This window comes from Theobroma cacao, chromosome 3 (assembly GCF_053813885.1).
Source record: "Theobroma cacao isolate CCN51 chromosome 3, ASM5381388v1, whole genome shotgun sequence".
NCBI classification, from domain to species: Eukaryota; Viridiplantae; Streptophyta; class Magnoliopsida; order Malvales; family Malvaceae; genus Theobroma; species Theobroma cacao.
Window position 1 is genome coordinate 37,262,252 of NC_142641.1, and position 25,783 is coordinate 37,288,034.

Sequence of the window (25,783 nt, forward strand, 5' to 3'; positions counted from 1 at the left end):
TTTGATTGGTTTCAGTTCTCAAACTTTTTCAAAGGTTGTCAACTGGCTGTGTAGAAGATTGGGCTATCCATAATTCAGAATATGCAGTCCCCTTCTGAATTCAAATCCTCCCATGAAGCTCCAAGAATTCAGCCGACATGGAAAGCATGCAATCAACAACGATAATTAACATCGCAAGGGCCCAAACCGAGATATTTTAGAGAATAAACCATGCGATGAGAGAAGCATATCTAGTATAAGATCAATTAATAAATAGCAGATGAATCAATTAATATATTTGAAATATTCTACGTTGATAAACTTTGAAATTAAAAGAATTCTTGTTCAATATAATTTACAAACATATTGGCAATGAGTCATTATGATAGCAAATTCTTGCGATACAATACAAACCCAAATTGTGAACAACTGTGTAAGGACGGAGATAAGAGCTAAATGACAGATAAAGAGGCATGCTGCGGTTGAAGAGATTTGGGCAGAATTATTAGAAGCAATGGATGAAGCTTACAATGACTTGTTTTGCATCTGAGCTTATATCCATCAAATTCTAAATAGAAGTAATCTTCATGTTGTTGATCAAGTCAATGGTGTCTTTACACACTTTCCCCCCTATTGCTTCATCACAGTTGAGGAAACTTGGTTGATTCGTGGAAGCAAGAAGTCTGGCCCACATCCTGTCTGTCAACTTCACCGTGTTTTGAGTCTCTGTAACATGCTGAAACAGGAACACCATACCACGCCATTCAAAGTTAGACATCAACTCAAATATAGTACGAAAACTTGGTAGCTACTAGGCCACAACAATAGCATTTATCTTCATATTTCTGGGTCTTGCAAATTGCCAGGTAGGAAAAGAAGTAGTTGAATTTTACTTAAGTTAGTTCATGGAAAAACCTTTTTTAACTTCAAAAAATAAATGCAATTAGAAATCAAGCACAAACCATTAAATTTCAAAATAAAGCTAAAAGCATTAACAGCTCCAAAACTTACAGAAATTGGAATATAGGCGTGTCTGCTGTTCACAGGTCCAACTGTGAACCCCGTATACCCAGCCATGGCCCCATGCACAGCACTTTGAGCAAGAAGAGTGCAGTAAATGTTGTCTGATGCATTACTTGGAATAGCTCGTATCATGTATGTTGGATCTGGCAGGTAAAAGATAAACAAATTTAGGTTTACCTCATGGAAAAAACAGAACAAGTAGTTCTCATATAGAGGACAGGAAAAAATTGCCCACTAACTTCCACACAACATAAAACACAAGCAAAGGTTCTTAAAAAGTAAAGAAGTCTCGTGTGAAGTTTGGTGTTCATGCAGGTAGATTACTTAAACCAGCTTCCTTATGACAATCCTTAAGGTACAGAAGTTTTGGTAAATGACACCAATAGAAAAACAGGTTTATACAAGGCTGACATTCATGGTTTCATGAACTGAAATTCATCTAAAACTTTCATTTCATACCCTTCCTTTCAGGCAGTACTTTTTGCTAAATGATAAGGCACCATTTAAAGTGCTAAATATAACTGAACAAACAGAAAAATCTGTGTGTGAAATGTTTAAGCGCATTTTGCTTATATATCCAGAATTCCACCTTGACAAATTGCAGATCAAAAAGAAATTCTACGACTCTTAGGTGCTTGTCATCAACTGATAGCAGCACCAACCATCATATTCATAACTTTTTTGCATTATATGGCTTATGCACATCTAAGAATTTTTCTTGTGGTAAAATTAGAACACCCAAAAAAGATTGCACTAGCCACAAGGACAAGGAGGCGGGTGCCAAAGTATTTGTACTTGATGTTTTCTAGCACATCCTGAAGGGATATAACTAGATGCTGGCTAGGAGTTATTGCTTTCTAGTAGGAAAAGCAAAACATAAGAACTATAATCTGTATTGGAACTTACCGATGTATTTCATATTTATTTCCATCTTCCGCTCCTTAGTAAAATGATCCTGCAACATGAAGTTTATTGTAATATATTAAGGGGAAATGGTAAAAACAAAGGTGAGAAGAATAATAAGAAGGGTTAATTACCAAAAGCCCCTTGGTAACATAGCATCATTTACAGTTCCCTCCAAAATTTTCAAATCATACATTTCACCCATGAGATATCATGTTAATACATTCAAGACACTTCCATTGGGTATCTCAAGGAGGAAAAGTGTATGTTTTCAGAACAAAAATAGACTACCCCAACAAGAAATCATTCGGCACTCCATAGAAAATTTCCAACTCAAACAAGAATGTTAGATGCAATGCATTAAGATATTCTTGTGGTTAATCACTATGATGCAACACTCTTTCTTTTTTTTTTTTGTCTGATTTTTCTAACCCATGGATCAATGCTTCTATATCTAACTTAAAACTTCAACTGCTATATATAATTATATAAAATAGAATTAAACACCAAATCCAAGAAAGGAATATCAATTACAATTGTCAGTTGCCACCCACTTCAATGCTTGTTTTCAAGGTCCAAAAACCCCCACCTTGATATTTTGAGTTAACCAGAGACCAACATCAAGGAGAAGCCTGTTTCCGGATGCATCTTTCTCATCAATTCCATGCATACTCTGAGCAACATATTCCTGCCCAGCCCCTTCTGCAACCACAATAACTATATGCCTGTTCTCTTTTAACCGCTCTTCGATAAACTCAAAGAGCCCACCTTTGCCTTCCAGGTAGAATGGGGATTCTGGAATCAAGCAGCAATCCTGTTACATGTAAAAAATTACAACATTGTCACTCGTATCAGCAAAGCAAACATGAAAATTTTGAACAATATCTTATATTTTATTCTTTACTCAAATGAAATGAACTGAAGGGAGATTGAAATAGAGAAATACCAATTATTAATAACAAAAAAAGGCAAGAAAGTACACAGTCATCTAACATTCAGAGGGATTTATCATAAGAAGTTGGTTGCATACAAAAATGGGACCAAGTCCTTACCACATCTCGACTTGCCAATGTTGCAAACATAGCAATGAAACCTGCATGATTAATAGTTAAGAAGTATGAAAGCCACACCACACACACACACACACACACATTATATGTATTACCTAAATGAATAATAAATAGATGTAATGAAAATCACCTATACCATATAGGTTCTACAATGTTCAAGACACTAACCACTGTATCTGCCCATGAGTTTGACAATTCCAATGCCATTTTCCACACTTTCCACCTCCACGTGTGCAGCATCAATGGCCCTCTGAGCTTCTTCAACAGCGGTATCGAAACCAAATGATTTGTCGATCACCTGAAACCAGTCACAAAAACAATTCCTCATTCCAAACAGAAGATTGCCACCTCCAAAGTTGTATATGAAAGAGATGTGCAGGAGGCGACAAAGACAAAGATTGGAGCAGTCCTTGAAGTGCTGAGTGCTTGTGGTAGGAGGTGATGGATAAATTTTAAGAACAAAGTAGAAAAAGTGTAATGACGGAGCAAGGTTGAGAATAAGATGGAAATGGTTGAGTAAAAGAGATAGTTATCTAGGAAGAACTTAAAGAGAGTTTGAGAGAGTCTCTTAGATAGAGAGTTCATTGAATTTCTCCTCTCCTTAATGAATTGACAAGCCTTCTATATATAGATCAACCAGGAGTGGTTACTCAGAAGAGTACTTAGTGGCCATCATGGTAGGAACACATTCATGATGGGACGAACAGTTCATTATGGGAAGACTACGCCCATTATGGGAAGAACACCTTCATCATGAGAATAACACATTAATCTTCTACATATATTGGATGATGGGTGGATAATTTCGATCTAATAACATAGTGGAGCTCAATGACATTTCACAATGTGTCACATGTGTCTTGAGAAGAAGGAAAAGGGGGAAACACTTATACTTCAAGGAAAGGTCAAAAGGACTCCTCAAATACCTCCATATCTGAGGCACCAAGTCAAGCTCTCCAGAACATCCCAAAAGTGAAACTAACCCATGAACCCTACCACTTGTTCTGGGTTACTTTCACTGTTGTCAAAGTGATAACTTCGTTCTAGTTGTTCTCATTGCTTATGTATAGCATTATGCTTACTATAAAATAACTCTTAGAGAAGTAATAAGTTAGTAGCCAAAGCAAACATCTACAAGCATTAAATATACTCCATCATGGTCAATTTTTTGCAAATAAAGAGCTTGTGAATGAACATAGAGAATATAATAGAGAGAAACAGATGAAAGATGAACGACATTAGCAGTCGACACTTATAATAAGAGGTCCTCTCTTTAGCTAAAACTTTTAGATGCTTTACACTCCATCCCGACCTTCAGATACCCAGAATGCATCTTCATTTGTGTTCACCCAAGAATACTACCATCTTTGAATGGAAGTCTTTAAAATGTAAAAAGTCATTTGAGATAGGACCTCTTAAATCCAAATGATAGGTGCATAGATATAGTTCAAAAATCCTAAAAGTAAAACATAATTTAGTTCTTTTTATCATACCCAACAATTACTAAAACAAAGCTGCAAAAGGGCTTAGAGACTTTTGAAGCACAAACAAACTCTAAAGCCTTGAAACCATTACAAGCACACACGCATGTATGTATGTATATATATATAATTGCTTTGTTTACCACAACACTTGAAATCAGTATGGTATTATCTTTTACGGCTTGGAAGAGGGTCCTCCATACTAATGAATAGCATTTTAAGGTGACTCCATCACTCACTAGACAATGCAACAAGAAACTGCACTTCTTTTCTTCCAATATTTTTTGAGTAAAAGTTTCTCAAACATTTCTAGATGTTAATAAATTTGGTGATGGCAGACAATGCAACAAGAAATTGCACTTCTTTTCTTCCAATATTTTTTGAGTGACAGTTTCTCAAACATTTCTAGACATTAATAAATGTGGTGATGGCTACTATAAAATAACCATTTTAAATCTTTCAACAATTATAATGTGGTTGAACTTACTGCAATATCATTATCAATGGTCTTGGGGATGCCAGCAACTGCTACTTGAAGACCACGTTTCTCAACTTCCTTGAAGAAAATATGCCCGTAAGAAACCGAGAAAGAAAGAAATAAAAAAAAAAATTCTAAAAGTTGCCTGACGGATACACCTAAGTAATAGGAATGGTCTTGTATTCAAAGCAGTGATTACCTCATAAATCCGAGCTGCTCCTCGCTGGGTACCATCTCCTCCAATAATATAAACCTGAAATCCATAGAGGAATCAATCTTTGTACACTTTCTTTTCCACAGAAAGATACCATCACAAGCTACCCACTAGCAAAAGACCTTAATGTTATGGACAAGAAAGCAACTGTTTACCTGATTGATTCCCCTGTCCTGGATGTTATCAACAATCTTGTGGGTATCATGACCTCCTCGTGAAGTGCGAAGAAAAGTACCACCACGTTTGTGGATATCATTCACAACTTTAGGTGTTAACGGCAGGGTGTTTTTAGAGTAAAAGCCTCTATATCCTCCCTAGAAGTTTCAATAGTACCATGATGAAACAAAGTTGCAAACAACTAAACATTAATACAAGCAATAAAGAATGTAAGCTAAGACTAATAGAAGCAAAAAAAAAATAATTAAAAAGAAGAAGAATTATTGCAAAGCAAACCGTAAAATGTACTCAGGAATATAGAGAACAAGAAGCTTTTCTTTAAACTCTTTTGGAAACCACAGTCCCATTAATTATGAGAATCAATCATAGGGAACCATGCGAAAGAAATTCAAATAAAAAAATCATGTACTGAAAGCAGATGGACTAGTCAATGGTTCTTCCAGTTGCCAAGGAGCCAGTCTTTATGGCCTGTATCAGCCAATAACATGCCACATGCAGAAGCCCTGCTAGCAATAGCATGAATATTTTCTTGGAACAGAGTAATAAACAATAACTCAGACTGATAGTTGCCACATTGTTTATTACAAATCTGCACCTTGTTACATGTCAAATGAAATTGAAATTCCTGGCTAAGAAACGAGAAAGTCTGACTCAAAATCAATAATTAAAATATCAATCTGCAAACTATAACCCCTAAGGAATATAATAATTCAAATGGAGATATATTATATCCATAGAAAACCATATTGTCTTCCTTGTTGAAAACTGAAAAATGGTTAATAGGATTTTGGATTTTAGAAACTAGGCTCATTTGCAAATTTTAAAAATGAAAATAGGAAAGATGAACAGAAGATATATTTGAAGAATAAGAGAAAACCACTTCAGCAAAGGAAATGTAATATTAAATGAACTCACCTGAATGCCAAGTATATCATCAACACCATACATATAGTTCAAGCCACAAACTATCTCCCGAATGACTGTATTGATCCCTGGGCATAAACCCCCACAAGTTACTATGCAAGCACGCACTTCCTCTGATTTGAAATAGACCTACAACCAAAAATGCATTAAATAGATTAGCGATCCCATGTCAAGAGGACATATGATGGTGTCTCCATAAGAAAATATACCTTTTCTCGTGGCCCTGCACGCCGGAAATGTACTCCTCGGGGACTATCCTTATGAACAACAATCTAAACAAGACAAATGCAATTAACTAAGAAGGGAAGCAAATAAGCCATTACCCCAGTGATAATTTTACCATTGTGGGGTCAGAATCAGATAGGATAAAATTTATCAGTACAATTGGGGCTGTGTTCTTCTTCTTTTTTCTTTTATTGTTACTTACCTTCTGAGCAACCACATCTTCTGGACGGACAAAAGTTTGCCTGGCAAGACAGAAGATTAAAGAATAATGACCATGGAAAAGAAACTTATTGACCACAATGAAGATACTTGGTATTATAAAGAGAACTTCACCAAAAATAAATGAACTTACTTGACAATAGCATATGCTTGGCTCTGCTGTAAAGGATTCGGGTATGACTGAAAGAAAAAACAAAAAGATAAATTTTATAAAAGAAAAGAATTACAAAACCAAGAATTTGAACAAATTGAAGCAGTGTTAGAACCTAAAAACCAAATGAAAAATCATAGCATGGTTATCAACAATTTGGGCAACAGAATAAATTGTAAGTTTAGATGGAAGTGAAGACAAGTGATATCGTGAGAAGTATACTACAGTTCTCTTTTTCTGATAACTAATTGAAGAAGGGAAATCAAAAGAAAAGCAGCAAAGTAAGATTTTAGGTGAACTATCTCCTGTAATGTACTTTTTAAATATCTAAAAAAGTGATTTTACAAAGAAATGGCTTAACATATTGACACTTTTTTTATTTAAATACTTTCCAAGTTCTTAAATTCATGGTTTAAAAGTGGCTCAATTGTTTCATAACCATAACTTCATCTCATTTTTACTTCCGATCACTTAAATCCAATTACATTTAATTTATTTTTTATAATTAGATATAATCTATCCAAAGAAGCAGGGAAGGGCCTGCTACAAAGCCAATTATATTTTTCAATTGGGCTCTTTATTTTGCCCCCTATTTTCTCTTCACTTCTTTTCTCTACTATATCACCACAAATAATTGGACTCCAAAACTCCAAATCATTAAGAGAGTACTTTTGTCTACACCACTCCAACTGAAACAATTCCAAACTACGAAGCATTAATTAAAGTCACGCGAGCCAAAAAAAAAATCAAATAGAAGCTTAAAATGCAGTGATTACCGGCAAATCAGGGAGGAAATTAGTCAAGTGAGGGACGTCATCAAGGGCAAACCCGTCATCCACCGTCTGATCCGAAAGCTGAGCTCTGATTGGCAGGGTTTGGCGGGAAACCAACGGCTTTTTGAGGGAGGAGTTTCGGGACGTGAAATTCAAGTAATGGACACATGGAGATCGCGGCAACTTATGGGATTGACAGGAGAGGAATGTTGAAGGAGGAGATGCTTTGGAGAGAGGAGAGGGAATCGATAAATCCATCGAACAAATTTTGAAAGACTGTAAACAAACACTAGTATTTACAGTGAGTGTCTTAGCGCGAGTTTAACAGTTACGATATGTTTAGGACAAAAAGGAGGAAATGGGGGAGGGGTTGTCGTCCGGGACTCAAAGTTCGTTACATTGACTAGCTCCCTCATAGGTAGTTCAATTAGGAATGGTCAACATTTTGACTCTTTTTATTTTTTTCTTTTTATCAACAGCTCAACATGACATGTGAAAAAGTTTTAAATCCATGATACTCTTTTTAATTTTTGCTTGTTTTTCTAATATTTTCTTTCTTTCTTTCTTTCTCTTGCTTTTTCTTACATAAAAATCATAGTGGTTTTTTTTTCTTTTTCCCTATGATTTTCCTTTTTTATTTACTAAGAGCTAACCTATTCAATGCACGACTTACAAAATAATTTATGATAAAATAAAAAAATTAATTTAATCTAATAATTTTGAATCCTTATCATATTCAATTTCAGTGGCTTTGAATATGAATACTTACGGCCAAAAAAGAAAAAAATGAATAATGATTATCTATAGCATTTAAATTTATAAAGTAATAAACCAGTGGAAATTCTTTCTTTTTATCATAATAATTTAAATAATAATAATAACAATACTAAATTAAGAGTTTTGCAAAATTTTATGTCTACTTGGTTCCATTCAAAGTTTTTAAGTCTATTATTAGCCAAGGCTTATCATTACATCAAAAAATTATTAAGTAGGCGCTTCCGAGTTCCATGTGAAATGTAAATTGCAAAAATAATTTCTTTACAGCACATAACACAAAAAAGAAGTAAACGCAAGCATATACTGTTGGAATATATCGCTGAACGTGCACATGTATACAACATATAATGATTAATGAATGCACAAAATTTCTTCATGACTGCTGGAATTATAATCACAGTTGTCATAGCCATGCTTGCTGAGAACCAACGAAAGTGGTGATCCATTCAACTGCAACCAATGGGATTTCAAGCACTCACTTAACAGCCCAGGAATAGGGGATCTGATCTCACTAGCAACATAATCTTCACTCACCTAAGAGAATGTCGTATCCCAGTTGCATATAGTTTGTATTTCTAAGACCACAGGTTTTCAAGTGAGAAAATGGTCGATCATATGTTGGATGACATCTGCTCCTTCTATATGCAAAACTTCATCTTTAACCTGCAAAAAGTGCATAGTGGGTACTTGCTCCTTCTAAGAAATAAAAATTTTTCTCAACTACAGAATTGATCTCATAAATGGTGTCCAAACTTTTTTTAGCTCCAAATAGAGAGAGAGAGAGAGAGAGAGAGAGAGAGAGAGAGAGAGAGAGAGAGACCTGTATGACACTATGAGCAGCAAATCTCTGTCTACTGCTGTGAAAACTGACATCTACTTTTTCCCATGATACTCGGGATAGGCCCCTCACCAGTTCCCCTGCACAACATCATCCAATTAATGGAGTTGTAAAATTTGGAAACCATTAAAAGAAAGTAATATAAAGTAATAGGGGAAAAAAGCAGGCAAGTAAGTACCATTACTCATGGACAATTCATTACGAAGAGAATAAAACCATTTAGATGCAATGGCAATTAAATTCATTGGAATAAAGCAAGGACTTCGAAAATAATCAGGAAGAAGAAAGAGAAATACGAAACATAGAGAATAAAAGATGCAAAAAAAAGGCTGAAGGCAACCAACTCAAACAAACTAAACTTTAGCAAAAATGCAGTTTCTTCTCAAGTGATAAATTAAGGTTGTATACCTTCTAGCTTGTCAGATGAGCCGTCATCCTCTGTTGAAATATTTTCATACCGATCAGCATCACAGGCCTTGCAGTGTTCTTCATACACAATATGTGGATATGTTTCATTTAGAGACTCCTCCCACTAATAACAAGACAGATGTTTGGTCTTCAACTTCTAACCAAAAGAGTTAAAAACATGAAGTCAAGTGAAAAAAGTTCATAAAGATGATAATACCTTTGGCAGTTCACTATCCCGTCTTATTGATGATGTTCTCCAGCCCACAATGTCTTTACAATATTTCATTAACAAAAACAAATAAAATCAAATTTAACACAAAGATGAAAGTTGGAACTAAAAAGAGTTAAACAGATCATGGAAAAAGGATACGGTCATAGCCCACATTGGAATACAGCACCCGACGTTTGAATATACGCAATGCAGACCTGCATAGATGAATTTACTACCATTTTAGTCGTTTACCAATCCAGACCTTCAAATAAGACATCTCAGGTAACATTACACAGAAAGCAATTTACACAAAGGTGAAACTTGCATACATGAAATAAAACTCATCATGATCTTCCAGCATCCACTTAAGCAGTGGAGGCTTTCCTTCATCATCATCAGTAAGAAAAAGATGCCGGCCTGTTCTCCTAAATATCCAATGAATAACACAACTTGCAGCTTTCTCAAAAGCAGTTACACCAAAAAGAAATGGTACCTGGAAACAAACATTTTACAGAGACAATAAGTAAAGATATTCCAATAATGGCTAATATCCTTGACATACCAACACTGATGAGAAATAATATATCACATACTCAAGCAAAATAAGTCATAACAAAACAAAACTATTTTGTTTTACAATCAAAACAACATATGCTAAAATCAACAAACTACTGCAGTAAACACGAACCCATCAGCTAAAATAACAACCTTTTAGAAGCAGTAAGTTAGAGAATACACTCTGTAATCACCACATATAATGTTGGAATGAACTCCTAGGACATAGTGATACTTTTGTGTGCACAAGCACAGGCACACAAGAGAGAGAGAGAGTAATGTGTCTTGGCTATTACATGCATATACATTTGTTAATACAGAAAAGCTACCTGCTTATTGCCCCTTGAACCAAGATGAGGAGTTGCAACAGTGATGAAGTTCATAGCCTCCAAGCCACCAATTGTACCCCTTGGTTCCTCTTTGCACCCATTACCAGACATATCCTCTTTATCTTCTTCTTTAGGTGGTCTATAGAGTCTCCCAATTGCATATCTAGCAACCAGTCCTCCAACAGAATGGGCAACAAAGGAAATCTTGCGTAAATTTGGCTTTTCTTGAATAACATCAAGGACCTAGCATTCAAACATTTTTGTCAATAACAAATCAGAATATGCAATTGATGCTCTCATATTAAAAGTAATAAATTTCTTTGGTTCTGACAACTTAAATAGGGTCATTATCAAATATGTGCTAACCTCCTTTGTCAGTCGTTCACCCATTACATCCACACCATCTAAAGTCAGCTTAGACATATTCCGTTCGCTGCCTGCATAACATGTTAATCAACCAAGGAAATTCGAGCAGAAATACTCCTGCCGGAAACTTAAACATCAACATTTCTGATCTCAAAAACTTCGATACATAGCTTACTAAAAAATTAAAAAGAATGTTTAGAAGAGTGGTTTAGCCCAATGCAGAAAACCAAATTAATGGTTTTTGATAACACTACGAATGCTGCTACTACCATCATCCCCTACAATCTAAAGACGATATGAACAAGTATCGAACATACAAAAGCAGAAACAAGCACAAGCAAAACAGGAAAGCCTTATTCTCCTAAAAATGGTACCTAAAAATATGCTACTACTTACAATGGACAAATACTTTATGGGGCAGCCTTTTAACAAATTGCTCAGCTCCGAACTTCCAATCTGAAGAACTGCACAATCAAGCATACAACAACGGCCAAATTTCAGGAGAATTTTTAATAATATTAATAATTATAATAAAAGTCCCAAGAAGAAACTAACACGATTGATCACGAGAGAATTTAAAAAATTCCATGTGAATTGGAAATATGATGCAATGATCGTGCTACAACAGAACAAAGCTATTGGGGCTATAAGCAAAAGTCAAACCTAACAATTTTTCGGTTCAAATCCAGCATTTTTTGAGTTAATCCCAAAATCACGAAAACAAAATTTAATCACTTCAAATTAAACCGATTACAATTAAACCAGGCAGAAAATATGTGTATAATTAGGACACAAAAAACACCTAATTAATAATAACACAAAGCTAAGCAATAACTAGACTAAATCAAGCATCCAAAATCCAGTCTAAAAGAACAAACATGATTAAATTAAATATCTCAAAATTCTAACAAAAAGATTTTCTTTTTTAAAGGACCTGCCGAGAATTCCGTGGAGCATGATAACAAGATGATCAGCTGATAAAGAATCAGAATCTTTACAACTCCAAACATCGCGACTCCCATTCACCGACTCCGACGAGCAAACTCCGTTGGTTACGTCGGCGCTTTCCATCCTTAATTAGTTAATTACTTCCAAGTTTTAATTATATTCTCCCACTGCCGTTCAACGTCACCTAACAAAAACAAGAAAAACATGCATTTGGATTTCGAATCGAAAGCAAACGAAAAAATGTTTTGAAGATGATTGAAGATTCTCGAGAAAAAAAATTAGGGAGAGAGAAAGCGCGAGAAAACATCAGATGAAAGGTGTGAGAGTTGGTTGGAGCTGAGAAAAGAAAAAGAAATTTGTATAATAAAAAGAGGGAGGAGAAAAGAAAAACATGAAAGCCAAGGAAACTAAGGAGGGGTAGACGTGGCAAGCGGGAATGGTGGCCCTACCGATTAGAAATTTTTTAAATTAAGAAATGAAAATTTAGGTTATTACTGTCACCTATCGTACCACCACGGTGCCACCATAATAATATTTTGCTGTTTCACGTGGGATAGAATAAAATGCAAAACCTTAAACGGAAAGGAAAAGAAGAACGATTTTTGCCGTTATTTGTAACCGACCATTCGACCAATTAAACCTAAACGGAAGGAAGCCTAACAAGACATAAAATCTTAAGCGCGTCCCTGCACTCGCTTTCGGGTGCATAGAGGGTGATCTGGAAAAAAGTTAATATTACTCGCTAACAGATAAAAAAATATTTTTTAAAAAAATTTTAAATTATTTCGAGTACTACATGAATAAACTTTTTATTTAATTAAAATGTTAAAAATTACTACTCATAATAATAAAATTTTCTGTTAATTTTAAATAAATAAGTTTTATTAAGGTTTTTTTTATTTTAATTTTTTATCTCTTTTTTTAAATTTATTTTATTATTATATTGAATCAAATTTTAGACTTTTATTTTAAATTAAATAAATTTTATAATTAATGATTAAATAACTATTATTAATTAAAATATTATTTATTATTTTATATGTTTAAGTGTAATAATAGATGACCATAAAGTATAATAACATGATAACGTGATAATTTTACTTTATACTTCAAATGTCACATGATATAAAAAATGATTAATAATAATTATTTAATTTAAAATAAAAATATAAAAATAAAGTAATAATTTAAAAACTTTTTAAAAGATTATACCAAATACAAAAATATTCTTTTATTGACATACCAAAACAAGCTGGGTGCAAGAAGTAAGCCTTCATGTGAACACTAAATTTGGACCTTTTTTTCCATTATTGTCCAACAAGTCACTAAGTTTTGATGATATAAGGCCAAACATGTAAAATCCTTCACATGCATACATTCACATACAATTTTTCTTCAACCAACAAATGAAGCTGTGCTTCGTTGCTTTGTGTCAAAAAGCAGATGCAACAATCAATTTTGCTACCATATATCATGATTTTCTGTTCTTTTTTTGGAGTAACATTGATTGTTATCGGATTGTCATCCACATGATATATATATATATATAGCCAACAACAGGTAGCAACAAGACATTCACTGACTTAAAAAAAAAAAAAATCATACAAAAACTTAACAGGAAACACAATTATTTAATTTTGGCCTAATTTATTGTCATTTTGCCTATGTTATTATCCACACATGAAGTCCATAGTCCCTACAATTAGACATTCATTTCTTGCCTGTCCCGGCCCCAACCTTTATTTTTGGGTTCTTGTAGATTCTCTTGCATAAATGGATAAGGTAGAAACCCTCCTGGTTTCCAAATCCAAACCCGACCTTATGATCTAGAAAGCCAAAACTTTAAATCTACAACATCAATTATACTAAATTAGGATTTAAATAACTGTCTCAATGCATAGCTTGCAAGAATCATCTATCCACGTTGTTGTTGTTGCCTCAAAATTATGCTAAATACATCATTAATTTGAAGTCACACGAAATTAAAATCGTAACACATCAAACAGAACTACCGGTGGGTCATTGAGCATTAATTATTTTTGTAATAGTTTGGATAGGAATGTCAAAAAATCTTTTCGGCCATCGCATGAGATTTTTTTTTTTTCCCTTTAAGTCGTTTTAACCAACCAAACCAAGGATTTTAACCCCAACCTTGGTCCTCAACCGATGGTCTGATGCTCCACTCCACTAACCTTGTGCAGGATTGCAAGCAAAGTGGAACGACCACTATGTAGACATTGGTGTTTATCACGACCATTTTCCATTCACCCAGACAAGCCTTTTTGCTTTCATTTTTGTCTCTTTTTATTCTCCCACTGATTATGTTAAGAGCCACACTGTTCATAAAGCCATGCGAGGCTGTGCCACAGTGCGAACTAAGGTATGCAGTCCGTAATCAAGGAACCCAAGATGAATCCCCAACGAAACAATATTGAGGATGAATCCTGAAAGACGGCAAAGATAGCCTGGCAGTTGCCTTTACTAGATGCGTCATCATTTTAGATGTCGGCAGGTCTTCGGTGGGTGAATCCACTAAAGTAAAGAGTTACATCAGGAGCACGTATATATGAATGCAGCCAAAGCATGGTCTGCAGAAGCCTTGCACGCAAAAGCACAAGCTGGAAGGAAATGCAACCTGGACAGTGGGAACAAGTAACCAAGCAGAAACATGCTAGCACGTTTCCAACCGTCAGCAACTCTGATTTGATCGCATAAGAATGTTTTTGGGTTGCTTTACCACTGGGAACTACATTCATTTTCTTGAAATTTCAAGGTTTCAATATGCAGAGAGAACCATTCAGGCCAGCCTAACGAATTCTCAACAATAGAAAGTAGTACTATATATGATGCGGAACACAATTAAAGTAAAAAAGTTAAAATATATTATTACTATACCATATTGAAAAGCAAACTAGAAACTGTAAAGGCAAAGTGAACTCGATCAGATGTACTAACTACAAAATATATGTATATAAATCCAAATGAAAAGAAAAAACTGCAAACTATATGTAGATTTAAAAGATTGATCTATTGTATTATTACTCTTCATTTCCACTCCCCTTTTTCCTTTTGGTGTTTTCAGAAGAAATCAAAAAAGATGGTGGCTTATTTAGAGGGAAAAGAAAACATCCTTCCTGTGGATCAAGATTCTGCTAGACCTCATTAACATCAGTATGATGATCTCCACAAACATGCAGGCCCCCTTTTCATTTTATTATCATAAGTAATCGAGGTATGAGGGGTGCCTAGTTTTGACCCTTAGTGACTACCACAATTGCAAAAGACTGCTTGTCCTTTGGGGAAGGGGATGAGGTGGCCCGTCCCAGCCTCCTGGTTCAACTCTAAAGAAGATTGTGCTTTTATGAAGATGACAATCTCCCAGTGCAGAGTTCAGCAGAAACTATCCTCCCAATTAACTTGAGACTTCATGGTGGTGCTCAAGGTTCCGAAGCACAATTTTTGCAAAAATTTTGGCTTGAATAGGGGCTGTTGATGCAGCAGCAGCAGCACGTAAGACCCTTGGTGCACCTGCATTTTGTAGGAGGCCTGAATGATGCATTGCATGCCGTCCTCCAGGCATGGTAAACTGCAAGGAGAAAATCCTTATGTTTTAGAATTGTAATTAATTGAGTTTCAAAATGAAAATAAAACAAATATAAACATATTCAATAAATAAGAGAGGGAGAACAGGTGCTTGCCTGTGAAAGAGCAAATGCAGAACAGGACTTTAGTATAGAAGAAGGGTCTCTTAACATTCTGACAAATCTGTCAATCTCAGCTCCGCTGGAGAGACACATAAAGGAGAAAGAAACAGAACATATTAGAATATAAATATGAATCCTAAAGGTAAAAATTATGAATATGAAACTTGTGAAAATGTAATTTACCGAAAAAAGGGTGGCAGGTATCGAAGCTATCATGCCAAAAACATATAACATAGTACCATACATTTAAGGAATGTTCACTAACTTTGTGATGTAATATTCATAAACATGCAAGTTGACATGCATGCTAAAACTTATAACAGCATCAACAATTTTGCACCATAAATTCACTGCTTAGAGAAGGGGATTGCTGGAACTCCTCAAAGAGCATTTTAGTATTTGCAACCATACCGATCAAGCTGTATGAGCAAGCATGCCATATATGATATATGTAGGATCAAGTTAAACCTGGTGTAAAAGTGGCAGCTTTTTCACTTTCATATGCTTTTTCCCCAATTGATTCCACCTTTTTCCAAGACAAAAATCCAATGAAAGCCTACAAATGTGCCATCTCTACATCCTCGCATTTTTTACTTCTTTTTTTTTTTAATTTCATTTATTCATTCTGAAACCTGTTTTACAAGCAGAAGTGTGAAGCATGAATGCAATAGGTATAACTGCATATGATCAACTCAAAACTTGCCAATTGCTATGTGACATTTACAAGAAAAGGTGTTAGTGTCTAACCGCTGTCTTGCTAAAGGTGTTTCAATTTTGTTTGGTATAAACATCTTGTGCTTCATACAAAAAGGACAATAAAATATTGAAAAAAGTTGGTCTCACCTACAAAAAATCTGGAGTGGTCTTGGAGTCACTTCCTGATCAAGTGCAAGTATTAACTTTTACTACAAAACGTTAGGGGTGGTTTGTTGGTTATTAGTGTTTACTATATAGTTTGAAGTGTTGCCAGAGCTGCATACCATGCTAAGTGTTAAAATTGAGGATTTAGAGATCAGAGCAGCTAAAACACAATGTTTGGCCATAAGTGTTTCACACAAACATCTGGTGTTGTAGAGTCATTACAGGCACAAATATCAGCGTTTTAATCATATGTAAGGGGAAACACATGCCTCACATCAACAAGCCTGAGGTCTTAGAGTAGTTTATAAAAAATCCACAGGCTACCCTCCTGTCAGCAATTGCCTTGACGGTACAGCCCTGTGAGACCCATTGCACGTCCCTATTGTGTTGATTTTCGTTGACTATCATGAGAGAGAAAAAAGAGACAAACGACAGACAGAGCCAGAGACTGCAAGAATTGGCAAGTGCATGCAAATATTGTGTTCTTTACAAGAAGTGTGGAATGGTGTTACAGGCATGGTTAACAAATTATATAGATTAATACAAAATGCAATTTCAAAACACTAGCTGTTACTTCTTAAACTTGCTACGTAAAATAGACATGAATTTACCAGTTTCATATTTTGAATATAAAATGCTAAGGCCAACAATTCAAACCTGCATCTTAGATGCCCTGCTTCTGGTATTCTTATGGCTTCTGCTATCTGTGCCAAAGCTGTGGGGACTAATGATGCAGCAGCAGTATAAAAGGTTTGTGGATCATAAAATGAGATCACAAATTCTTCAACATGCTTCAAGGCCATCCTTCCAACCCCATCGATGTTCAGAGTCTTTGAGCTGCCCTGTGATGAATGCCCCATTGGAACAGCTCCATCTATTCTGTATATAAATAAGAAAAAAGTTACACCTCAAAAGTAATTCTAGAACATTGTTTTACCAGTCAATGCCACCTATGTACAAAAGCTTAAATATGATTTTTTGTCCTTCTTTTTTGCTTCTCTTCAAAGCATTATCAAAACCTTTCCTTAAGAGATGGCTTTGCAACAAATAAATATGCCTTCCATAAAAGGTTGTCCATCCCTGTTAACTTGCAGAAAATAGTTTGACATACCTCCCATCAAACATGTAAACCAAGGCTAATGCAGCCATAAAACGTGCCATTTTTGAGATTGACGAAGAGCATAGATGAACAAGGGGTTGAACTCCACCATCTTGTACTATACGAAGAGCATTATCACGATAAAAAGCCAAATTCCAGAGCGCTCCAGCAGCAGTCTCATGGACATCCTGAAAAGCAAACAAAACAAAAACCTCAATTTACATTTAAGTTCAATATTTACGAATGAGCAAATTATCAGACCAGAGGAATGCATGTTGCAGCAGTGTTAACAGAAATGCATTATTAGAATGTCATCACTGATAGGAATGGTTATATTTCTTTTCTATTAAAAGATCCAGTCTTAAGGATTGCACTGAGATTTCATATTCATTCAAATTAAACAAAAAATTGAAAAAATATTTGATATTATACACTGTGATTCAATAGTTATATCGTTTATTTCAAAGTAAAAATTTCAGGTTGAGTGCCCCGAAAGTAGGCTGTATTCTCTAAATTCCCCCTGGTGGGTAAAGCCCAACAATGATATAATCTGCCCATTTCAATCAACTTTAAATTCATAGAAATTAGGACTAATGCAAATGCATTAACACTGACAGTATATAGAGAATATTCACAAAAGGATTACAGTCTCATTGAATGTAAAGAACAATATCTTAAACTAATTTTGAGAATGATGACTCATCTGCGCAAGCCAGGAGTGAAAAACTTACGACAATATCTGAGCGTGCTAATGCAATAAGTGGAGCTATGCCACCTTGTCTTCCAATAGCAATGCTACATTAATAGAAAATACATCAATATGTAGCATAAATCGGTAAGAGATACATTCTTTAAGATAATTAATATACATTGATAATTAAGCACCAAAAGACCATTAATAATGAAAAAAATTAAAAAAGAAAGAAGAGATTGAATCGTTCAGTTTCACATAATATTACACAACTAAACATTAATAATTTTAGATCAAACATTCATTGAGACATGGAACAGTGAAGATGAATTCAGTGTAGAGTTTAAGGTTTACTCAAATGTATTTAATGCTTCAAACTTTAAACTAAATAGCATGAACAAGGCCACCATCACTTGCATTTGGTTTGCATGAAAGGACCTTGATAAAATGTATACTGTACCAAACCAAAGATAAAGATGAACTTAATTCACCTAAGAACTTGTTCTACAAATATTATTGCAAAAGGTGAAAGATTGGGTAATTACAGCAAAGAAATTTCCCCGAATACCTGTTAGTTTCTGATACTGACAATCCCCAAAGAGCACCTGCAGCTCTTTCTTGAAGCCCCTGGGAAGCACTTGAGCTAGATTGAGCAAGGGCAACCTAATCATGCAAAGTCAGAATAAAGTTTCAACAACCTGCAAGGATATATCTTCATGCAAAGCCACTATCTAGGGGAGGATTATCAGTTAAAGCCCATGAATCATAAACTTTGCTCTTGTTAAGAGTTTGTAAAGAAGGCAGTTGTTAACAGAATCATCAAGGCAGAGAGCTTCATCAACATGAATTCCTCTCACAATATTAAACAAAATCATCTGTAGCAATTTTACTCCCTTTCATTTTTGACATCAGAAACAATTATCTTCACTGATTTTTACACAGTTTTAGTTGATTTATAGAAGAAACCTTCAATAAAGTCACCATTCACACCAACATTACCACTCATGAACTGACAAGCACAATCAAAGTGGTTTATAAACATTCTAAGCAGATCCTGATTTCACCACCTTACTACACTGAAACTCTCAGTTCTTATTCCATACTGGAAGACCAATGACACTCTAAAGTACCGTACAATCAATTTAATAAAACAACAAATAACTCCTGAACATAGGCACAATTACTTTATCATCAAAATATTATAATGTCCATGCTGCTTTCAATCTACTAAAGAATGCAAGGGGGAGTAGAACGCACAATAAGTACTATTGAAGTGATTGGTTTAGATTCTATGGAGAAATAGTAGAGACCTCTAAATAGAGATAACTAAGAGGAACCACTGAAATAAAAACTGATTCTACAATTGAATTATTGCTAATACAATGATTCTGTAACGTCTATCTTAACATAGCTAATATAAAAATGTTGACACATCCATTTAAGGAAAAGAAATCACTAGCATAAGATGAGTCTCCTTGATTGCTGCTTCGCATATTAATTATTTTGAAACTGCACATTTTGAGTCTATATTAATTGATTTAAGTCATGAATCTTTACAATAAGTTAGAAGAAAATAAATTAAGAATAAGAAGAAAAGAAAGGAATATGTGAAAAATCTTTTCAACATTCAAAAGGTGGTCACATCAGGAGAGAATACTGAGATCACAAACAGTTGCTGCCTGAAAGACCTATGTGTCATCAACCATAACAATTAGGTCATATTGTTAGTGTAACAGTAATTATCACTGCAAGCTAAACAAGAATTACCAAAGGCAAACTCATAGCCAGGGATATGATCAAATTAAGACCAAGATAGGAAGCTTGATAGAATCATTTAATAGTTCTCCAACAATTAATGCAAAACTTGAAATAATTTCATATTTGGTGCATCGGATGTGAAATAAAGCAGAATAATAATTACTTGAAAACATGAAACAATAAGGTTTAACAAGCACTTCACATACCAGTGCCTCAACACCACCAGTTGCTGCAATTGCTTCTCGATTTTTGTCATCAAAAGACAAATTCCATAAAGCACCAGCCGCTTCCTGCCTGCTTGTGAGTAGATATGATTAAATAAAATAACATTTCCAAAGATGGGCTTATGAGTCAGGACATAGCTTAATAGATTCAATTACACTCTCTGGAACATTTAAGGTGAAATCCCAAGAGTCAAAGTAGTGATAAACATATGAAACATATGAGATATGTTGCCATCCAGTTAGGTTTCATTCTGGAAGCAGCTTTTGTTACAGCAGGAAATATGAAGCAAAATAGATTACCTTACTCCTTCATTCAGAGAATAAGTAAGTTGCACTAATGCTTCCAGCGCACCTGCCTCTTGCCCGATAGCAGCATTATTGCTGTTGCTATCCCCATGAGCAGCCAAATTTGCCAAGGCACGAGCAGCCTAACCAAGAGGAGAAAACTTCCTACTTAGCAAGAAAAGTTAAAAGGCCAACTGCTAAAAACTTTTTGTGTGCATAGAAATGTAAGAAACTCAATTTATGATGAAAGTTGAAAGCAACTAAATTGAAGTTCAAGACCAAGTCTTCACCATGCAAAGACATCACTATGTGCACGTATTCTACTTATTTCTGACAAAGGAAACCCACTGATAATTTAATACATACAGGCAACACATTCTTCTCCACAATTTTTTTCCTGGAAAGATCACGAATGGAGACAAAAGAACCATGCTTACACCATCAAATAAATCAGAGTCAAATTGGCGTAGATGAAGTCACAAGTAGGAGTTTTATTTCCATTAAAGACTAGCCCATCATCAACAAGAAGGTAGAGATTGTTGCTTAACAAAGGATACTTAAAAGATTTTCAATCACAATCAATCAAACAAGAACAGCATGGCAACTTAAAAATGGAATATGACAATTTTCATCATCTTGAAAATAAAAAACTTGATAAAGAAATTCTGTTACATATTACATTTCTACATATCATGTTGGACAATCATAGGGTAGATTCTGAGTGAAAATATATTAGATACACATTCCATGGAAAATGCAAAGGTAATCTGCAGCTCGGGGCCTCAGTTCTACTCATGCACTTCATCAACTTAGTATGGAAGACATGATATGGTCTCGGTCAATTCTTTATGCCATTCTGTTTATCATCTCATAGTTCACACTAATGCAGATCCATAATCTTCTCAAAGAGGACTTCCAAAAAATCTATTTATTATCCTAAACAAAGTATACTGATCAACAACAAATTAACAAAAAGAAAACCATCATCATCAGTGTCATTTCTCAATGTACACAGAAAGTAAAAACAAAGTACCTGCTCTTGCACTCCTTCAAATTTGCAAGTCCGAGCAAGCATCACCAAAGCATGGACACCACCAGCTGCAGCAACCTCCATGCTGCATTTCTCATCAGCTCCCAAATTAGCCAGTGCTCCAGTTGCGCGTTCCTGTCATTTAGCAAAGGCTCACAATTTGTCTCCAACAAGATTACAAATATGTGTAGGAAGAAGCACGTATAGATACATACGAGAAGTCCATCAGTGTTGGAAGGCCATTTGAATATAAGGTCAACTAAAGCTTTTATACCACCTGCCTCTGCAATGGCACCCTGAGAAAGAACAGTGTTGAGTAAATATAAAAATATTGAAGATTAATACCAATAGAATTCTTCAATTTTCACAACCTTATGCTCATCCCCAACAGAAAGATTCCACAGCCCTCCAGCAGCCTCTTCAGCTACTAATCTGTTCATTGATTTTGCTAAATTGGCAAGGATATTGATTCCTCCACTTTCAGCAACGGCTTTTGCAACTTTTGAATCTATGGACAAGTTTGCTATAGCCTGCATCCCAATAATAAAATGGAGTAGTGTCTAGTATCTGAGCAACTGATAAAACAAATTCCTAGGTGGAGTATTATACGAGAGTATAAATTCTATAAGGAAATTTATGAAAAGTTAACATCTAACTTTTGTTGTAGCGACTTGCTTATATTTCATGAAATTGTAATGATTTTTTTTTTTTTAATTTGAACATGAATACCACTGGTATTTAGTATATTCTCAAAAAGGAGGCAATCCTTACTTTAGCTGCTTCAGACTGAAGCCCCTCCTGACAAGATCTTGCAAGGTTCAAAAGCAGTCGTATTCCATCTCCCCGTAAAATTGCCTCAGCTCTCTGGCAATCAACAGTAGCGTTTTCATCATCAATGACTACAAAGGTTGCAACAGCAGTAGCTGCTCTTTCTCGAACTTCCTCCTGTGAGCTTTCTAATAAACTGAGCAATACTGCTGCGCCTTGTGTGAGCCAGAAATCATCAAACTCCTTCAGGTTGTTTTCTGCAATTCGCAAAAGTGAATGCGAAAAGACCCATTCAATCCAAACAACAATCTCATCCAAGTTTTTATCTCTATTCTTTAATCTCCTCCAATACTTAAACACATCCCTAACATTTTTGGCATTGTCGGCAAATAATGATGCTACTCCCTTAAAAATGTCACCAAGAAAAGTAAGCAATATTCCACCTTTTTGATTATGCATTGTGTTACTGTCAAGTTCACCCTCAAAAACTGGACAATTCAAGGCAACTAATACTTTCAAATTTTGGGATGATGACAATAATCTTGTAACAGCACTCTGATTTACATCAGTTCTGGAAACATCTAAGCCCACCAAGTGAGGCAATCTACTCCAAACTTGTACTGCAGAACCCCATTTCAGGTTTCTAGTCCCTGCAACTGATAAAAGTTTAACAGAATTCATGTTTCCAAGAGCCACTTCATCAATGTTGTCTGATTCCACAAACCCAACATCCTTTAACTGCCTACAATGCTTAGCCAAAGCATTCATGGCATCTCCACTAACTTCCCTAACACCTGACATCCAAAGGCTCCTCAACCTAGGGCAGCAATATGCAAGTGCTTTGATTGCATCACTGCTGATTCTCTCACAAGCTTCTGGGCCAAGATGGACACTCTCAAGCATCTCATGTCTTGCTGCTATCACTGAAAGTGCAGCGTCAGTAATGTCCTGACAGAAATCACCACTAATTTCTCGAAGTGCCCTAGCTTGAAGACTAACTATTGCATCTGCTGAGCCTGCTGCATGAAATTTAAGTCTCTGGAGATTCTTGCATCGTGAGGAAAGTGAGACTGCAGCTGCAGTGTCAAAGTTGTGAGGACGGAGGTCCAGCGAATCCCATAAACAGAGCGAAGAGCCTAAGAGCCTAAATGTTTGACAAGTTGATGACAAGCTAGCTCGGTCTCGATAATTTAAATAAGAAAAGAGTTGAATAACTGTATCATCGGGCAAGGTTGTCCAGTCAACTCCACAAGCAGTAGCTGAATTCAAACATCCACTATCCAGGGTATCCAAACTAATGTTTGTCTTATCTTTGTCCTTACTATGTGAACATTTCTGCCTCACTCTTCGAGTCATATCCTACAAGTTTATGAGCACTGCAAAGGAAAAATAACATGAAAACATCTCAGTTATCACTCAATAAAACTCCAATTTCTTAAAGAACCACATGCTTGATCACAACTAATCTTTCAATTGAAGAAACCAAAAAATAAAATTTAACAAACAGGCTTGTTTTTTTTCCAAAAATGACAGACCCAATAAAGAAAAATATAAAATTTCAAGTTAAAATAATTCAAACATTTTACGAACAATCCCATTTTCCTAAGAAGTATAGAATAAGCAATGAACATAACGATCAGTTTTGAATTTCAGTAAACAAACAAATATCTAATCAAACAAGCTTCATTTTTCCCGACCCGAAAACTACAGACCCCTATTAACACCAACTCCTCAAATTCAATCAACATTCAATCAAACAAGCTTCGTTTCTTCAATTCCCAGACACCCGGACAGTCAATTCTCCAAGAACTCAATAACCCCGGTAAAGAAAGGAAAACGTCAGAGTCCAAACATAAAGAAGCAATGAATGTACCTGCAAGACTGCACAAGATTGGTGCAAAGGAAGATTCTTTGAAACTTTGCAGCTAAATGTACATATATAGGGTAAAACCCTTTGGCGGTTAATAAGTAAAAGCAGCAGTTAAAGCCAAGAAAGAAAGACTTGGAAACAAGATGTTTCTGACTCTGTGACGACGGTTGCAAATTAAGAAAAGAGAAGTGCTTGGTGTATTTGACGAAGATGGTGGGTTGGTTTTTTCTTCTTTCTTTTATGGTGCCCCTGTATTTGTTCCCTTGATTCTCCTTTTTTATTAGTAAAAAGTTCTGTGGTGTATTCACATTTGTATTTTGGAAAATTTTGGAGAGTTTAGTGCCACAGCTTAATGTGCTTAGTGAGGTTGAAAGTTGCAATGAGTTACAATTCAGGTGGCAGTAGAAGTAGGAAAACTTCCAAAATTTATATGGAGATTCAGGTCAGGTTAAACAGTTTTGTGCACCTTGCCATGTGATGACAAAAATGTAAAACCTGTTCACTCACTAGGTTACTTAAGTTTAGCCTTACAATAAGAAGGTTCTTCAGTCATTCACAATATGTACTCAAAGTTTGATATGATCAATGTGATAATCTGTTTGGGTTCTTTGTGCTATGATTTGAGATAATGATAATTCAAACGAGATGATGAGAAATTACAGAGGGTGTTTGTATCTGTTGGGTGATTTTGCAGTGTTGCAGATATGAAAATCATGCAATACAAAAAGAAAAAAGGGAAGTAAAAAGGAAATACTTGCATCGTGCATGCTCAATTTGACCCAAATGTTCTTTTGAAGCAACTTGATTGGAAAATATATGCACATTATAATAGTAGCCTTCTTCGATCCTCAAGGAATCAGCCAGGTATTTGACTTTCTCTTATTTGAATAAAATATTAGAATTACTTTATAGGTTCAATGGAGTTTTCTGTGTTGGTGTGAGATCCTGCAAACGGTTTATTAATAAAAAAAAAAAGCTTGCTTGCTATAGCATCATTTGAACATTACATTTTCTAACTATTGGACAGCAGTGCATTCTCTAGGATACTTGAGATTCTTGATGCCGTTCGTTCCCAAGAGTCAAATGCAATTGTTGATATTAGTAATTGCAACATCTGGAAATCAGCCGATTCATGGTGGAATAGAGCTAAAACTGGTCTGGGGAAGTACCATTGAAGTCAAACACGATGGGAATGATGCAATCAGCACTATAGCCTGACATTTCTTCTCTCTTCAGCTATGGAACAGTCAGCTGAAACTTGAAGATACCAGTTCTTCCTGGCAGTTATTTGTCAGGTGAAACAAAGAAGTGACAATATCATAAAAAAATCATATACGAAACAAACATCCATTTCAAAGATATTGCCATCTTAAATTGAGCATGATATACTTAATCTGGTGACTGTTCTGAGGTTTCCTTAATTGCCATGAACTATGAACAAAAT

At 35.3% G+C, this 25,783-nt stretch overlaps 3 protein-coding genes across 4 annotated transcripts; all 3 read right to left on the bottom strand.

Annotated features, from left to right (window-relative positions):
* Nucleotides 1–274: 274 nt before the first annotated feature.
* Nucleotides 275–8,000, bottom strand: PFK4 (phosphofructokinase 4). Its single transcript, XM_018117904.2, has 14 exons — nucleotides 7,621–8,000; nucleotides 6,827–6,873; nucleotides 6,677–6,716; nucleotides 6,459–6,521; nucleotides 6,241–6,378; nucleotides 5,304–5,462; nucleotides 5,134–5,187; nucleotides 4,944–5,012; nucleotides 3,144–3,273; nucleotides 2,958–2,998; nucleotides 2,495–2,719; nucleotides 1,909–1,957; nucleotides 991–1,145; nucleotides 275–715 (listed from the first exon to the last, which is right to left on the bottom strand). The coding sequence occupies exons 1-14, from the start codon at nucleotides 7,873–7,875 to the stop codon at nucleotides 548–550; spliced, it is 1,593 nt and encodes a 530-aa protein (XP_017973393.2). The 5' UTR covers nucleotides 7,876–8,000; the 3' UTR covers nucleotides 275–547.
* Nucleotides 8,001–8,681: 681 nt separating this feature from the next.
* LOC18605294 (alpha/beta-Hydrolases superfamily protein) lies at nucleotides 8,682–12,321 on the bottom strand. Of its 2 annotated transcripts, XR_001927306.2 has the most exons (11): nucleotides 12,036–12,321; nucleotides 11,498–11,565; nucleotides 11,102–11,172; nucleotides 10,736–10,978; nucleotides 10,181–10,344; nucleotides 10,011–10,066; nucleotides 9,858–9,910; nucleotides 9,641–9,764; nucleotides 9,215–9,312; nucleotides 8,929–9,057; nucleotides 8,682–8,844 (listed from the first exon to the last, which is right to left on the bottom strand). XR_001927306.2 is itself a non-coding variant. In XM_018118584.2 (10 exons), the coding sequence occupies exons 1-10, from the start codon at nucleotides 12,170–12,172 to the stop codon at nucleotides 8,986–8,988; spliced, it is 1,086 nt and encodes a 361-aa protein (XP_017974073.2). In that variant the 5' UTR covers nucleotides 12,173–12,321; the 3' UTR covers nucleotides 8,851–8,985. The 2 variants fall into 2 exon arrangements, 1 of the variants encoding a protein (XP_017974073.2); XM_018118584.2 differs by lacking the exon at nucleotides 8,682–8,844 and having other exon boundaries at nucleotides 8,851–9,057.
* A 2,863-nt stretch (nucleotides 12,322–15,184) lies between these two features.
* On the bottom strand, nucleotides 15,185–24,713 carry LOC18605296 (protein ARABIDILLO 1-like). The gene is made up of 13 exons (XM_007038222.3): nucleotides 24,343–24,713; nucleotides 22,473–23,845; nucleotides 22,073–22,231; nucleotides 21,917–21,997; nucleotides 21,705–21,836; nucleotides 20,687–20,814; nucleotides 20,369–20,456; nucleotides 18,973–19,067; nucleotides 18,445–18,508; nucleotides 17,726–17,901; nucleotides 17,272–17,493; nucleotides 15,748–15,832; nucleotides 15,185–15,635 (listed from the first exon to the last, which is right to left on the bottom strand). The coding sequence occupies exons 2-13, from the start codon at nucleotides 23,823–23,825 to the stop codon at nucleotides 15,462–15,464; spliced, it is 2,757 nt and encodes a 918-aa protein (XP_007038284.3). The 5' UTR covers nucleotides 23,826–23,845; nucleotides 24,343–24,713; the 3' UTR covers nucleotides 15,185–15,461.
* Between the last annotated feature and the right edge of the window lie 1,070 nt (nucleotides 24,714–25,783).

Bases quoted from the DNA above. Each gene is read 5' to 3' on its own strand.
- PFK4 (XM_018117904.2), bottom strand. From the start codon at position 7,875: ATGGATTTATCGATTCCCTCTCCTCTCTCCAAAGCATCTCCTCCTTCA. The intron at 6,874-7,620 runs GTAATCACTGCA...TTTTTCTTTCAG, and splicing joins ATTTCCTCCCTGATTTGCCG to TCATACCCGAATCCTTTACA. The intron at 2,999-3,143 runs GTTAGTGTCTTG...TTAATCATGCAG, and splicing joins ACTCATGGGCAGATACAGTG to GTTTCATTGCTATGTTTGCA.
- LOC18605294 (XM_018118584.2), bottom strand. From the start codon at position 12,172: ATGGAAAGCGCCGACGTAACCAACGGAGTTTGCTCGTCGGAGTCGGTG. The intron at 9,911-10,010 runs GTATCCTTTTTC...AATATTGTAAAG, and splicing joins TTCCAATGTGGGCTATGACC to ACATTGTGGGCTGGAGAACA. The intron at 9,765-9,857 runs GTATTATCATCT...TCTTGTTATTAG, and splicing joins GGGATAGTGAACTGCCAAAG to TGGGAGGAGTCTCTAAATGA.
- LOC18605296 (XM_007038222.3), bottom strand. From the start codon at position 23,825: ATGACTCGAAGAGTGAGGCAGAAATGTTCACATAGTAAGGACAAAGAT. The intron at 21,998-22,072 runs GTTGTGAAAATT...GTTCTTTCTCAG, and splicing joins CTGTTGGGGATGAGCATAAG to GGTGCCATTGCAGAGGCAGG. The intron at 20,815-21,704 runs GTACTTTGTTTT...CCTCTTGGTTAG, and splicing joins TTGAAGGAGTGCAAGAGCAG to GCTGCTCGTGCCTTGGCAAA.